Source organism: Salmo trutta, chromosome 27 (genome assembly GCF_901001165.1).
Source record: "Salmo trutta chromosome 27, fSalTru1.1, whole genome shotgun sequence".
Classification (NCBI taxonomy): domain Eukaryota; kingdom Metazoa; phylum Chordata; class Actinopteri; order Salmoniformes; family Salmonidae; genus Salmo; species Salmo trutta.
The window spans coordinates 15963957-15979516 of record NC_042983.1 but is presented as its reverse complement, the minus strand read 5'-3'; the positions used below and the strand labels follow the sequence as shown (position 1 = coordinate 15979516).

General features: G+C 42.8%; 1 protein-coding gene across 2 annotated transcripts in view; it reads left to right on the top strand.

Annotated features, from left to right (window-relative positions):
- LOC115164433 (WSC domain-containing protein 2) overlaps nt 1–15560 on the top strand; it is an 83763-nt gene that overhangs the window by 35623 nt on the left and 32580 nt on the right. For both annotated transcript variants that reach the window (XM_029716893.1, XM_029716895.1), the window contains exon 2: nt 13383–14291. In XM_029716893.1, the coding sequence (XP_029572753.1) occupies nt 13904–14291 (388 nt within the window). In that variant the 5' untranslated portion in view covers nt 13383–13903. The remainder of the gene's footprint in view (nt 1–13382; nt 14292–15560) is intronic.

Genomic DNA, 15560 nt, shown 5'->3' with positions numbered 1-15560 from the left:
AACTAGTGTTTGATACTGTACCCAACTACGGCTAGTGTTAGATACTGTACGCAACTACAGCTGGTGTTAGATACTGTACCCAACTCCAGCTGGTGTTAGATACTGTACCCAACTACAGCTGGTGTTAGATACTGTACCCAACTACGGCTGGTGTTAGATACTGTACGCAACTACAGCTGGTGTTAGATACTGTACCCTACTCCAGCTGGTGTTAGACACTGTACCCAACTACAGCTAGTGTTAGATACTGTACTCAACTACAGCTGGTGTTAGATACTGTACCCAACTACAGCTAGTGTTAGACACTGTACCCAACTCCAGCTGGTGTTAGATACTGTACCCAACTACAGCTGGTGTTAGATACTGTACCCAACTCCAGCTGGTGTTAGATACTGTACCCAACTACAGCTGGTGTTAGATACTGTACCCTACTCCAGCTGGTGTTAGATACTGTACCCAACTACAGCTGGTGTTAGATACTGTACGCAACTACAGCTGGTGTTAGATACTGTACCCAACTACAGCTGGTGTTAGATACTGTACTCAACTACAGCTGGTGTTAGATACTGTACCCAACTACAGCTGGTGTTAGATACTGTACCCAACTACAGCTAGTGTTAGATACTGTACTCAACTACAGCTGGTGTTAGATACTGTACCCAACTACAGCTGGTGTTAGACACTGTACCCAACTACAGCTAGTGTTAGATACTGTACCCAACTACAGCTGGTGTTAGATACTGTACCCAACTACAGCTGGTGTTAGACACTGTACTCAACTACAGCTGGTGTTAGATACTGTACCCAACTACAGCTAGTGTTAGACACTGTACCCAACTACAGCTGGTGTTAGATACTGCACCCAACTCCAGCTGGTGTTAGATACTGTACCCAACTACAGCTGGTGTTAGATACTGTACCCAACTACAGCTAGTGTTAGATACTGCACCCAACTACAGCTAGTGTTAGATACTGCACCCAACTACAGCTGGTGTTAGATACTGTACCCAACTACAGCTGGTGTTAGATACTGCACCCAACTACAGCTGGTGTTAGATACTGTACCCAACTACAGCTGGTGTTAGATACTGTACCCAACTACAGCTGGTGTTAGATACTGTACCCAACTACAGCTGGTGTTAGATACTCTACCCAACTACAGCTGGTGTTAGATACTGTACCCAACTACAGCTGGTGTTAGATACTGTACCCAACTACAGCTGGTGTTAGATACTGTATCCAACTACAGCTGGTGTTAGATACTGTACCCAACTACAGCTGGTGTTAGATACTGTACCCAACTACAGCTGGTGTTAGATACTGTATCCAACTACAGCTGGTGTTAGATACTGTACCCAACTACAGCTGGTGTTAGATACTGTACCCAACTACAGCTGGTGTTAGATACTGTATCCAACTACAGCTAGTGTTAGATACTGTACCCAACTACAGCTGGTGTTAGATACTGTACCCAACTACAGCTGGTGTTAGATACTGTATCCAACTACAGCTAGTGTTAGATACTGTACCCAACTACAGCTGGTGTTAGATACTGTACCCAACTACGGCTGGTGTTAGATACTGTACCCAACTATGGCTAGAGTTAGATACTGTACCCAACTACAGCTGGTGTTAGATACTGTACCCAACTACGGCTAGAGTTAGACACTGTACCCAACTACGGCTGGTGTTAGATACTGTACCCAACTACAGCTGGTGTTAGATACTGTACCCAACTACGGCTAGAGTTAGATACTGTACCCAACTACAGCTGGTGTTAGATTCTGTACTCAACTACGGCTGGTGTTAGATACTGTACCCAACTCCAGCTGGTGTTAGATACTGTACCCAACTACAGCTGGAGTTAGATACTGTACCCAACTACAGCTGGTGTTAGATACTGTACCCAACTACAGGTGGTGTTAGATACTGTACCCAACTACAGCTGGTGTTAGATACTGTACCCAACTCCAGCTGGTGTTAGATACTGTACCCAACTCCAGCTGGTGTTAGATACTGTACCCAACTACAGCTGGTGTTAGATACTGTACGCAGCTACAGCTGGTGTTAGATACTGTACCCAACTACAGCTGGTGTTAGATACTGTACTCAACTACAGCTGGTGTTAGATACTGTACCCAACTACAGCTGGTGTTAGATACTGTACCCAACTACAGCTGGTGTTAGATACTGTATCCAACTACAGCTAGTGTTAGATACTGTACCCAACTACAGCTGGTGTTAGATACTGTACCCAACTACGGCTGGTGTTAGATACTGTACCCAACTACGGCTAGTGTTAGATACTGTACCCAACTACAGCTGGTGTTAGATACTGTACCCAACTACAGCTGGTGTTAGAAACTGTACCCAACTACAGCTGGTGTTAGATACTGTACCCAACTACAGCTGGTGTTAGATACTCTACCCAACTACAGCTGGTGTTAGATACTGTACCCAACTACAGCTAGTGTTAGACACTGTACCCAACTACGGCTGGTGTTAGATACTGTACCCAACTACAGCTTGTGTTAGATACTGTACCCAACTACGGCTGGTGTTAGATACTGTACCCAACTACAGCTGGTGTTAGATACTGTACCCAACTACGGCTAGAGTTAGATACTGTACCCAACTACAGCTGGTGTTAGATTCTGTACTCAACTACGGCTGGTGTTAGATACTGTACCCAACTACAGCTGGTGTTAGATACTGTACCCAACTACAGCTGGTGTTAGATACTGTACCCAACTACGGCTGGTGTTAGATACTGTACCCAACTACAGCTTGTGTTAGATACTGTACCCAACTACGGCTGGTGTTAGATACTGTACCCAACTACAGCTGGTGTTAGATACTGTACCCAACTACAGCTAGTGTTAGATACTGTACCCAACTACAGCTGGTGTTAGATACTGTACCCAACTACGGCTAGAGTTAGATACTGTACACAACTACAGCTGGTGTTAGATACTGCACCCAACTACGGCTGGTGTTAGATACTGTACCCAACTACGGCTAGTGTTAGATACTGTACCCAACTACAGCTGGTGTTAGATACTGTACCCAACTACGGCTAGTGTTAGATACTGTACCCAACTACAGCTAGTGTGAAGCACTATAGCTAGCTACGGCTAGTGTGAGGCACTATAGCTAACTACAGCTAGTGTGAGGGTCTATAGCTAACTACAGCTAGTGTGAGGCACTATAGCTAACTATGGCTAGTGTGAGGCACTATAGCTAACTACAGCTAATGTGAGGCACTATAGCTAACTACAGCTAGTGTGAGGCACTATAGCTAACTACAGCTAGTGTGAGGCACTATAGCTAACTACAGCTAGTGTGAGGCACTATAGCTAACTACAGCTAGTGTGAGGCACTATAGCTAACTACAGCTAGTGTGAGGCACTATAGCTAACTACAGCTAATGTGAGGCACTATAGCTAACTACAGCTAGTGTGAGGCACTAAAGCTAACTACAGCTATTGTCAGACACATCTGTACAACTTCTGTGCCAAAGAATCATGTCACTGACTGTAATAAACAGTGTCTAACCAGCAGTGTTGGGGAAGCAACTCTGAAAATATAGTTTACCAAGCTACCAATTACACTGAAAGAAGTTAAGCTATATGAAAGCTACCCTTAAAAAGTAGTTAATTACATCCAAACTACTTCCAAACTACTAAATCTGAAATGTCATAGATAAGAAATTGCAAGAATTTATCACTTTGGAGTCAGATTGACAGAATTACAGAATGTGTAAGTTAGTCTATTAATAAACACAAAAAATGAATTTCAATTGAGAATCAGGTAGGTCTGATGCAGAAAAATAAAGGAAATTCTTACCGACTTCTCCCATATTTTATTGTGTAGTTCTAGTATTTAGCTTCACCGCTACATGGCAGAAAAGTAATTAACTACTGAAAACACTACCAAGATTAGAATTTAGTTCAACTACTACCAAGCTACTGCAAAATTGAGTTAAATTACAAGTTAAACTACATGTACTTCCCTAACAGTCTATTTTGGGCACCCAGTGAAGGGCTATGCCAGCTGTTTTCAAAGTGCTGTGTTAGCTTCAGAGGGCGACCGAACGAAAGACAGGATATATCTGGGAAGTTTCCCACACAGCCCCACTGACGAGCTTCCACAGCCTCTGAGTGGCTACCAATAATTCATTGAATTGGGAATTGAGCCAATCACTGATACCAGCCGGCACACTCTAGGATCAAACATGGGTCTAATCAAAATGGTTGGCATGAAGATGTGAAACCCCTGCACTGTTTGGCTGGCTACTACTGTACACTGCTAGACACAGAGCAAACAGAGCTGCTCCCGTGCTCTGTCCCCACTGCCCCTCAATACTTATTGCCAGGATCTCTTGAGCACAAGCGTTTTCAAGGCTCCAGCAACACTCACAGGCACCATCTGTGCTAATCTTATAAAGAGCTGTGTCACTTAGGAGCTATGTCTGGAATAGGTCTTAAAGCTGGAATCCGTAGCGGTGAAACTGCCACATCGGTTTGCGATATTACAACAACAAAGACTTTACTTCAAACAACGAACACAGTTTTTTTCCCTCAGACATCATTACATGTGCATAGAACTGCAGAGCATGTACTACTATTTATTTGACCAAGATGTTGGATGCTCCTCTCCTTCTTTCATAAACAAAACAAAAACAATTACAAATGCGTCTCAGGGCCAACAGTTGCGCTGTTTCATCTTACGCGGATCTTAGCTTCAATTCTCAGACCTCAGTTAAAGCCTTGGGATTAGGGTTGCAAAATTCCTGAGACTTTCAATAAATTCCCTTGTTTTCCCGAAATCCCAGTTGGAAGCTTCCCGGAACCAGGAGGGAATATGCAGGAAATCTGGAATCCTTCAACCAGGATTTGAGGAAAACCACACACTCCTCTCTCCGGCCCCACAGTGGCCCCTCATCAGCCCCACACACTCCTCTCTCCGGCCCCACACTGGCCCCTCATTAGTCCCACACACTCCTCTCTCCGGCCCCACATTGGCCCCTCATCAGCCCCACACACTCCTCTCTCCGGCCCCACACTGGCCCCTTATCAGCCCCACACACTCCTCTCTCCGGCCCCACACTGGCCCCTTATCAGCCCCACACACTCCTCTCTCCGGCCCCACACTGGCCCCTCATCAGTCCCACACACTCCTCTCTCCGGCCCCACACTGGCCCCTTATCAGCCCCACACACTCCTCTCTTTGGCCCACACTGGCCTCTCATCAGTCCCACACACTCCTCTCTCTCGAGCCCCACACTGGCCCCTGTTCAGCCATGTTGTGATGCTGTTATCACTGTTGTAGAATGCAATCTCATCAGAGAGGAAGCCAGTCACAGCCAAGCCCAACACAAACCAGAGGAGAGGATTGATTAAAATAAAATTTAAACCAGCTGTGGTTAACTCTGTTTCAGAGCTCTTCATCACCCTGTTTCCCAATAATTCAGGAGTGGAATAGGGTTCATTTGGCAAATAAAATACAAAATAACAGAAATTGGATACATACAGTATGTAAGAGCCAAACCACAAACCGTATGTTTTATGTCTTCGTTATTTGACCATTGGAAAATATTATTTTCTGGGACTGATTTGTTTTCATTTATTGATGTTATGCACAACATAGTTCTCCTGTTTGCTCTCTCAACAGAATGTCATTACCATGACATTTCTACCCAATTTATTTTCTTGGCATTAGAACATAAAAATGTTAGACATTTATGGAAACAATTTGAGATTGTCCCTTTCATGACAATAATATCTAACATTAGTCAGCTAGCTAATATTAGCCACCTAGCTAGTTTTCGTAACATATCATACGTTTTACAAATTTGTACTTATAATCATACGAAATGGGTGATGGACATCCACAAATGAATTAATACCATTTAAAATGTAACGTATCATACTAAATGGAGTGTCTTGTATTTACATACAGAATAATATGAAATGCTCTGAGACCAGGTTGTGATTTCATGCACATGCTGCAGACATTTGGCTGCACAGACCAGTAACATAATTAAACAAAAAATATATCATTCTATTCGTAAAAAAAATACATTTTATTCGTCTTCAAATGTTTCTTAGGACCTGCCTAAACAAAAAATAATGTATTCCTTTATGATGGTGTATATTCAATAGATGTATTCAAATAGACGTCCACACACATCGATCCACATCTACTCCCACACTTGCCAGCATGTGCACGGGAGTTATAAATGGCTTATCCTGGCAAGAATGTGGTTAAAATGGGACTCTATGAATTGGGCTCTAAAAAACATTGCCTGATTTTCTTTTACAGTAAAGGCTTTCTGTAAAGGGTATGAGTGAGGTGACAGCATCCACTCTGCAGGAGAGCCCTGTGCCTAGTGCTCAATAAGTCCCAGGGCAGATATGAAGTATATTTATGGAGTGTCCTGCAGAACAATGGCCCACAGCACGCACTGAGCTGCCCGACTGCCCGGCAACGATTAACTGTAACATTTCTCCCGCCAGAATCCACTCGGATTAAATATTTGCTGGCTCATTTAATATGAATGTGAATTAATGGTCAATCACGCCGTGTCTAGACTTGACAGTTCATGTAGCTTTTGTATTCTGATCATGGAGTTCTGATCATGGAGATCATGGAATTTCGAACACGTCATGCATCTACACCTACATTTAAATGTGTCTTCCATGTCCATGTTGTGTCTGGATTCCCTTTTTTTAATGTATTAAAATGCCAGTATGCATTCTGCAAATGGTGGAACAGGCTAAATCTGATAAGAACACAACAACAACTTGATGGCAGGAGCCATTTACTGTAGCTATCTAGCCAGTGAAACTCTGTAGCTAGCCAGCAAGTTAGCTAGCAAAGCTAAAGGGATTGCAGACAGGTTAGCATAACTCTAGCCAAACAAAAATTATTTTTTGTAAATAAGCTAGCTGGCTAGCATTTCTGATGCCAGTAAACACGTTCCTCACACACTAGGAACATATTTCCTCTAACGTTTAATGAAAAAAGGTGCCTCACTTCCAAAACACAAGTTTTCTGGAGACTTGTGGGCAGAGTGCTGATGACGTCATCCCAAAAATGTGCTTTTGGTAGCCTGATTGCATCCAGACTGAGGATACATTTTTCCCTGACCACCTTCTGAAGTGGTCAGCCAGATATGAACACAATCCAACCACAATACTCAAGGAGGTTCTCACTTCAAGGGCCTCTTATTGCTCATATAAACATTGTAAACTTACGGCAAGTCATAGAACCCCAATTGGCAATTAGAGAATGTAAGGACACCTGTCACTCTCTGCCCCCCTACACACAAAACCTGTCTGTGTTTCAATGTCTTGTTTGAAGGCAGTGACCTCTGCATCCACTCTTATTACGGTCATTTGAGCCTGCAAATGAGAAATGCTCTTCTCAGGTGGAGTTTGTAGTTCAATTTCATTTTTTCCATTGTGTGCTTATAAAGAATTAATAGGGTGATTGCAAGCGTGTGTGTGCATGTGTGTGTATGCATGTGTATACTGTAACATTCTGCCATCTGCCACCAGTTGCGTGCCCTTTACCATCCCCAAAATCTGCCCAGGAGTTTTTTGCCCCTGGCCTACATGTCAATCCCAGTATGTAGAAAAATGCTAGGAAGATATAATTGTCTGTGTCTGCATGCCATGGTTAGAAAGTGAAAATAAGGAGGAAGAGCGCATCAGGGGAAGTACTTTGAGTACCTTTATATGTACTGTAGTACCTTTTATGATGGTCTGTCTCTAAGTCAAGGTTACCCCCCCCCCCCCCCCGAATGCTCTGACCTCAACACCTTAACCGCACAAGGCATCGGGTGTAAACACAAGCTTTATAATGGCCATAGTGTGACTCAGAGAACAGATAGGGACACTCTTTTTTCACCACCCACTAAAGTGGTACTCTGCAAGAGTGACAGAGTTTTTTCCTATTCCATCAAATTGATATTGGCTTTTTTGTTTTATAAAAGTACATACTCAGAGCTTCAAAATGGTATATGATACATTGCAGTTGGGGGAAAGATGGGAAAGTAATGCTTATTTGAAATGTGATAACTTGTTATTCCAACTTATAGACAAGTTCTAGAAGGTTTTACACACTTGCTCAAGAGGTATTTCTTTGTATGCTCATTCAGCATAGTTCATGTGATGTCCAGAGATACCTGAGTATATTTTCAACTAAAAATATACATCAGTATACACAGTATAGTCACTTGAAAGTTTGTTGTGTTACCGTAATTTCCGGACTATTAAGCGCACCTGAATATAAGCCGCAGGATTTTTTTTAAAGTATTATTTTGAACATAAATAAGCCGCACATGTCTATAAGCCGCAGGTGCCTACCGGTACATTGAAACAAATGAACTTTACACAGGCTTTAACGAAACACGGCTTGTAACAAAAATAAATAGGCTTTAACGAAACACGGCTTGTAACAAAAATAAATAGGCTTTAACGAAACACGGCTTGTAACAAAAATAAATAGGCTTTAACGAAACACGGCTTGTAACAAAAAATTAAAAATTAGCAGTAAACAGTAGCCTACCAAGAAAGTCATTGGTCACTATCTTCCTCCTCCTGTGCACTGAAACCACTGAAGTCCTCTCCTTCGGTGTTGGAGTTGAATAGCCTCAGAATTGCTTCATCCGATATTGTATCGTTTTCATTGTCGCTCTCGTCACTTTCATCCGGAGGCAAATCCCCCGCTGAGCCCTCTTCAACAGGCAGCAGTCCAGCCTTTCGAAACCCGTTGATGATAGTGGATTTTTTGACAATGCTCCACGCTGTCAGGACCCACTGGCAGACTTGACCATAAGTTGCTCTTCGCATGCGGCCCGTTTTAGTGAAGGATTTCTCCCCACTTGTCATCCAAGCCTCCCACTGAACACGGAGCGCCACCTTAAATGCACGATTTACACTGATGTCGAGTGGCTGCAAATACTTTGTTGTGCCCCCAGGAAGCACAGCTGGAATTGAGTTTGTCCTCTTGATGGCTTCTTTCACCGAATCTGTTATGTGGGCCCTCATGCTGTCCAAAACGAGCAATGCCTTGTTCCTGTGAAAGAATCCTCCCGGTCGCTTGCCGTAACACTCCGTATGCCATTCATGCATTAGGCTTTCCGTCATCCATCCTTTCTTGTTGACTTTCACAACAATTCCTCTCGGGAATTTTTCTTTTGGCATCGTCGTACGTTTAAAAATCACCATCGGTGGAAGCTTTTCTCCCGATGCCGTGCAGCTCAGAACACAGGTGAAGTGCGTTTTTTCATGCCCAGTTGTTTTCAGCTTGACGGATGATTCGCCTTTCCTGTTGACATAGTGTGAGGCAGGTCAAACGTCAGAGGAACCTCATCCATATTTATGATGTTGTGCGGGTCAATGGAATACTCCGCTATCTTTGCATCAGTGAAGTTGCGGAAGTTTGAAACTTTTTCCTCGTAGTCGGGAGGGAGCTGCTGACACAGACTCGTCTGTACCCTGATGGACAGGCCTTTACGTCTCATAAATCTGAGACACCACAATGGTCCACCTCTAAAATCCTCAAACTTCATTGCGGTGGCGATTGTTTTGGCTTTCAGTTGGATCTGCACAGTTGAAACACCTCGGCCGTCTGCTCTATCTGTGTGTTGACCCAGTCTTCGAGCTCATTTTCTAGTTCGGACCATCTGCTTTTCTTCCCTCTGAAAGCTTTAGTTGTCTTTTTGCACTGAGTCAATTCCTCACGCTGCTGTTTCCAACGTCTTATCATCGACTCATTAAGACCAAGCTCCCGTGCAGCAGCTCTATTTCCTTTTCCAACAGCCAGATCAATCGCCTTCAACTTGAAAGCTGCATCATATGCATTTCTCCGTGTCTTTGCCATGATGAGGGTGACAAAATGACTGCCGTAATCAGAATGATGGGAAGTTTGAGAGCGCTTGATTTAATCTAAACAGTAAACAAAAAAGTTGTTTGACCTTAACCCGTTCGGCAATTTCATTGGTCTAATGAAAGCTTCATGCCGGCAAAAAACTGAGCATGTCACAGAATGTGTTTTTTTGGATAAAAAAATTTTTGAAAATGAGAAAAATCCATATATTAGCCGCGTCATTGTTTAAGCCGCGAGGTTCAAAGCCTGGGAAAAAAGTTGCGGCTTATAGTCCGAAAATTACGGTATATGTAACAAAGGGCATTTGGGGCGGCAGTGTAGCCTAGTGGTTAGAGCAGTGGACTAGTAACCAAAAGGTTGCAAGATTGAATCCCCGAGCTGACAAGGTACAAATCTGTCATTCTGTCCCTGAACAAGGCAGTTAACCCGCTGTTCCTAGGCTGTCATTGAAAATAAGAATTTGTTTTTAACTGACTTGCCTAGTTAAATAAAAGTAAAAAATAAATTAAGTGATGCAAACCATACATTTGCATACATTTTTTGTAAACCAACATTTTTGTATTTTTTTTCTTCAGAAATATGTTATTTGCGATGTCCTTGAGCAGTCCTATCACTACTGATGTTTTTATGCAAGGAAAACTGGGTCTGGGTTTCTAATGGTTAAGTCATTTGCTTTTCGTATGCTCAGCATTCTTGTTATGTTGTGTCATGTCGCTCCAGTTCACATTGACAGTGTTCAATATTCCAAGATCATCTTTGTTTGTCCCTATCATGGATACTGTGTTTGCCCTTTTCTTAAAGATTTAACACAGTGAGAGTTGTTTTATACAAGAGCCTTCTCAGTTCTTTTTTCGACTCCCTCCTTATTTGCAATCGAACTTCAGAGTTTTGTTCATCTCCTCATGCTCTGCTTCTACTGGGCATTCCACTGAGTTCAAAACTTGGTCCACTTATTCCGCGACAGCAACACTGTTGATCTCTGTTTCTTCCTCATCACTGTCATCAGAAATCATCAGAAATGACAATGTTGTTTTTACCCAAGTCAAGGATTTCTCGTCGTCTGATTCACTTTGAGAGTAAAGAGCGAGTCAGCCTGTCGTCCTCCAGAAAGTAGTCCATCACAACATTCTCCTTCTGAGCTTTGTCAATAGTGCCAGTTCAATTCAGGGCAGTGATGTTGTTGAGAGCTGTAGCAACACGTTTGCAGTTGTCCATTGCTATTATCTTTTCAAAAAAATCTGCGGTAGACTATTGATCAGGAAACCCCCATTATGTTATAGACAGTAGCCTGTGGCATGGCAGACCAATCAGGAATCATCTCTCAGCATGACCAGTCCCTCCATTATCTCAGCCAATCAACCCTAGCCAGGAAGAATCCATTTTTTCTCCGTAAGAAATAAACTAGGTTCGTAATTTAAAATGTTTACAGATCACCAGCGAGTTTGCTATTAGGCACATATATATTTTTTTAACGTATTTTTTAACGAATTAAGAATGTCCGTCTTACACCTCACTTGAGACATCCAGACAAATGTCCATTAATTATAATCCGCATGATATTTCACATTTCCCGTTGCTGCAGGATTATTTTCCTGCTGTAGCAAACTGGCTCAAATTAAGATCCTACATCTGTAGTGCTCTTAATATAAAGAATGTTACCAGATCCTGATCTGGGACCACTGATTTTGTATTTATTTTTCAATTCAGCAACTCATACCATCTGTGATAGAGAGGATGGTAGCCCTTTTCTGCAGTCAAATGACATAGTGGCCTCATTGGTGGAATGTTATTCATATTTTTCATTTCATTATAAATAAACATTATTTTAAAAAACCTGCCAAAAATCCGGTGTTTCTATGTCTTCTATGATGTATATAAAGTGTATATTGGGATGCAAACGCTAAACTGAATACATTTCAACTCTATATCTGACATGGTATATAGGTGTCTTCTTTTTTAAGCTCATAACCATGTGTGTGAGGTGTATACATTTGTTTCAAGGTAGATTTGTTTAAGACTACCAAGAAACACTCTGTGTGACCCTGATTTAGCCAACTGCAGTAAAAGGTTAACTTGACTGCTGCGGGGTGGAACTCCTATGTTTCCCCTCCTCATCCAGTGTTTCCATTCCAATCTCATTTAGAAGATATAATGAAGCCTGTAGAGCTCAGAGCTGGTTGGAACAGAGAGGACCACCTACAGTTGGGTTTAGTATGAACTGAAGGCAACAACCACCACAGCCCAAAGCTTTTCATCCACTCTAATCAGAGTTGTATTAGAAATATGTATTTCAATTACTTTTGAGCATTTTGTAATTTGTATTTCACCGGCCTTAACTACAATCCAATGTATTTTGTAACAAGATTCTTTTGAGACCTGTAATTAGTATTTTCAAAATACAAAATACTTTTTTATACCTTTATTTAAGCGGTTCACAGTTTCACCTTGCACTGGTATCAGAAGTCTGATGGCATTATGGTGTGATAAGAGTGTCTTCTTAATTACCAATATGTAAATGAAAATGTAAAAATGAACATTAAAGCATGCTGGGTATTGAGTTAATGAGCTCCGCCCTGAAACAAGGTCAATAATAATACCCAGTGTGCTTTCTAATTGTTTATTATTTTGGTAATTTAGTAGACACTCTTATCCAGAGCGATTTACAGTCAGTGCATTCAAATGAGGTAGATAAACAACCACATTTCACAGCCTTAGCAAGTAAAACACTTTTTGTTAGAGTTACTGAGAATGCTGTTGTAGGGAAGACACACTTGCAAGTGTATTTATGTAAATACTATACTTTGCAAAAGTATTTTAGTTTGATGCATTTGTCTTAATAATAGTGTCTTGTATTTATTTATGAGATACATTTTGATGTGTCTTTTGGCCATCTCTGACCCTAATGTGCTGCTTGCCACTGCTTCGGCTTTTATTGGGTTAGGTTGTTTATTTATTTGTGTTCGTTTATTTCTGTGCAACCTGGTGCATGATGGTTGAGTGTTGCTGAGGAGGTGGGGAGACGGTGTGTGTGGTGGGCACTACCCCCAAGCTATAATTCTGGTAAAATAGTTAGTTAAATAGTTAACCAATGGCTACCTGGATTATCTGCATTGATCCTTTTTGCACTAATCTCTTTTGACTTATCAAATACTCTGCTGTTACTATTTATTATCTATTCCGTTGCCTAGTCACTTTATCCCTACCTAAATGTACATACAGCATCTACCTCAACTACCTTGTACCCCTTGACTCGATATTGGTACCCCGTGTACATAGCCAAGTTAACGTGTGTTATAGTTTTTTCAATTTATTCTTTGTGTTATTATTTTTCTTTTTTTTTCTTCTATTTAAATTTTTTTCTCTGCATTGTTGGGCAGGGCCCATAAGGAAGCATTTCACTGTTAGACTACAAATGTTGTTTATGAAGCATGTTACAAATACATTTCGATTTTGATTTGATGTAATGCGGCTTATTTTACTTTCAGATGGCGAGACACATCAGACCGTCACGGTAAATGGCTGGAGTGAATAAAAGCGTCTTCCATCTGCGTGGCGGTGGAAAGGGCCTCTGTGGAGCTGTGGAGGCGTCAGCCGGAGGTCGATAGCAGGAAAGAAAGCAGTGCTGCTGCAGTGATCGTCTTTCAGTCTCAGCAAATCACCTTTCCTGCCATGGCTCCACCATCAGCTGTCTGCCCTCCTGATGCTTTCTCAGAGGGAATGTAGAGAGGCACACACTGGAGACACACTCTCCAGCACTACACACACACCCCTTCATGGGGACAGACCTCATGCAGAGATCCCATACACACACACTCCTTAGCACAAGATACCTTTGTTGTGTGTGTTTTTACCTGGTAGGCAATTCTTTTTCCCCAACCAGAATTGGATTTGGACTCTGTGTCCTGTTTGATTGAACCTCTTAGTAGCTTTAGGGAGGTGTTGTCCTGCTCTGCTGCTTTATGGTTGTGTGTCCCTGGGACGTTGTGACTGAGCAGGGGGAGCCAGCATGGCCAGGCCTCTGCTGAAAATCCAACGCTACTTTCGCAGGAAACCTGTGCGCTTCTTCTCCTTCATCCTCCTCTACCTGACAGCTGGGAGCCTGGTGTTCCTGCACTCTGGCTTCGTAGGGGACAGCTCCACGGGGGAAAATGGGGGCCGGGACCCCCTGGTGGCATCTGGGATAGGGAACAGGGTGGCCTCCTCAGAAGGCCGGGGGGTAGGAATGATGGGGAGGGTGGTGAAAGATACACGCAGACCCACCCCGCGGAGGTACGGCCCTCCCTGGATGAAAGGGGCTGGTGGGAAAGACTGGGAGGGTAGGGGAGTAGACTACACCAGCAGCTGGAACCGCGCCCTCAAGGGACGCAACGCCAAAGATCTGGACGACGGACGGGGTGAGTCAAAAGTTTTTGTCGAGACATTGCTAGTTGTACAGTACCTACAGTACATGGTTGGTATACACTATACACATAAGTATGTGGATTTGGCTATTTCAGACACACCCATTGTTGACAGGTGTATAAACTTGAGTACACCGCCATGCAATCTCCATAGACAAACATTGGCAGTAGAATGGCCTTACTGAAGAGCTCAGTTACCTTCAATATGGCACCATCATAGGATGCCACCTTTCCAACAAGTCATTTCTTAAAGTTTCTGCCCTACTACAGCTGCCCCGGTCTACTGTAAGTGCTGTTATTGTGAAGTGAAAACAGAACGGGACCGCCAAGTGTTGAAGCGCATAGCACATTAAAATCGTCTGTCCTGGGTTGCAGCACTCATTACCGAGTTCCAAACGGCCTCTGGAAGCAACGTCAGCACAATAACTGTTCGTCTGGAGCTTCATGAAATGGGTTTCCATGTCCGAACAGCCACATACAAGCCCAAGATCACCATGCGCAATGCCAAGCATCGGCTGGAGTAGTGTAAAGCTCGCCGCCATTGGACTCTGGAACAGTGGAAACTGTTCTCTGGAGTGATTCTCTAGAGTGATGAATCATGCTTCACCATTTGGCAGTCCGGTGGACTAATCTGAGTTTGGCGGATGCCAGGAAAACATTAGCTGCCCGAATGCATAGTGCCAACTGTAAAGTTTGGTGGAGGAAGAATTATGGTCTGGGGCTGTTTTTCATGGTTCGGGCTAGGCCCCTTAGTGCCAGTGAAGGGAAATCTTAACACTGCAGCATATACAGTGGGGGAAAAAGTATTTGATCCCCTGCTGATTTTGTACGTTTGCCCACTTACAAAGAAATGATCAGTCTATAATTTTAATAGTAGGTTTATTTGAACAGTGAGAGACAGAATAACAACAAAAGAATCTAGAAAAACGCATGTCAAAAATGTTATAAAATGATTTGCATTTTAATGAGGGAAATAAGTATTTGACCCCTCTGCAAAACATGACTTAGTACTTGGTGGCAAAACCCCTGTTGGCAATCACAGAGGTCAGACGTTTCTTGTAGTTGGGAGGGATTTTGTCCCACTCCTCTTTGCAGATCTTCTCCAAGTCATTGGCTGACGTTTGGCAACTCAGACCTTCAGCACCCTCCACAGATTTTCTATGGGATTAAGGTCTGGAGACTGGCTAGGCCACTCCAGGACCTTAATGTGCTTCTTCTTGAGCAACTCCTTTGTTGCCTTGGCCGTGTGTTTTGGGTCATTGT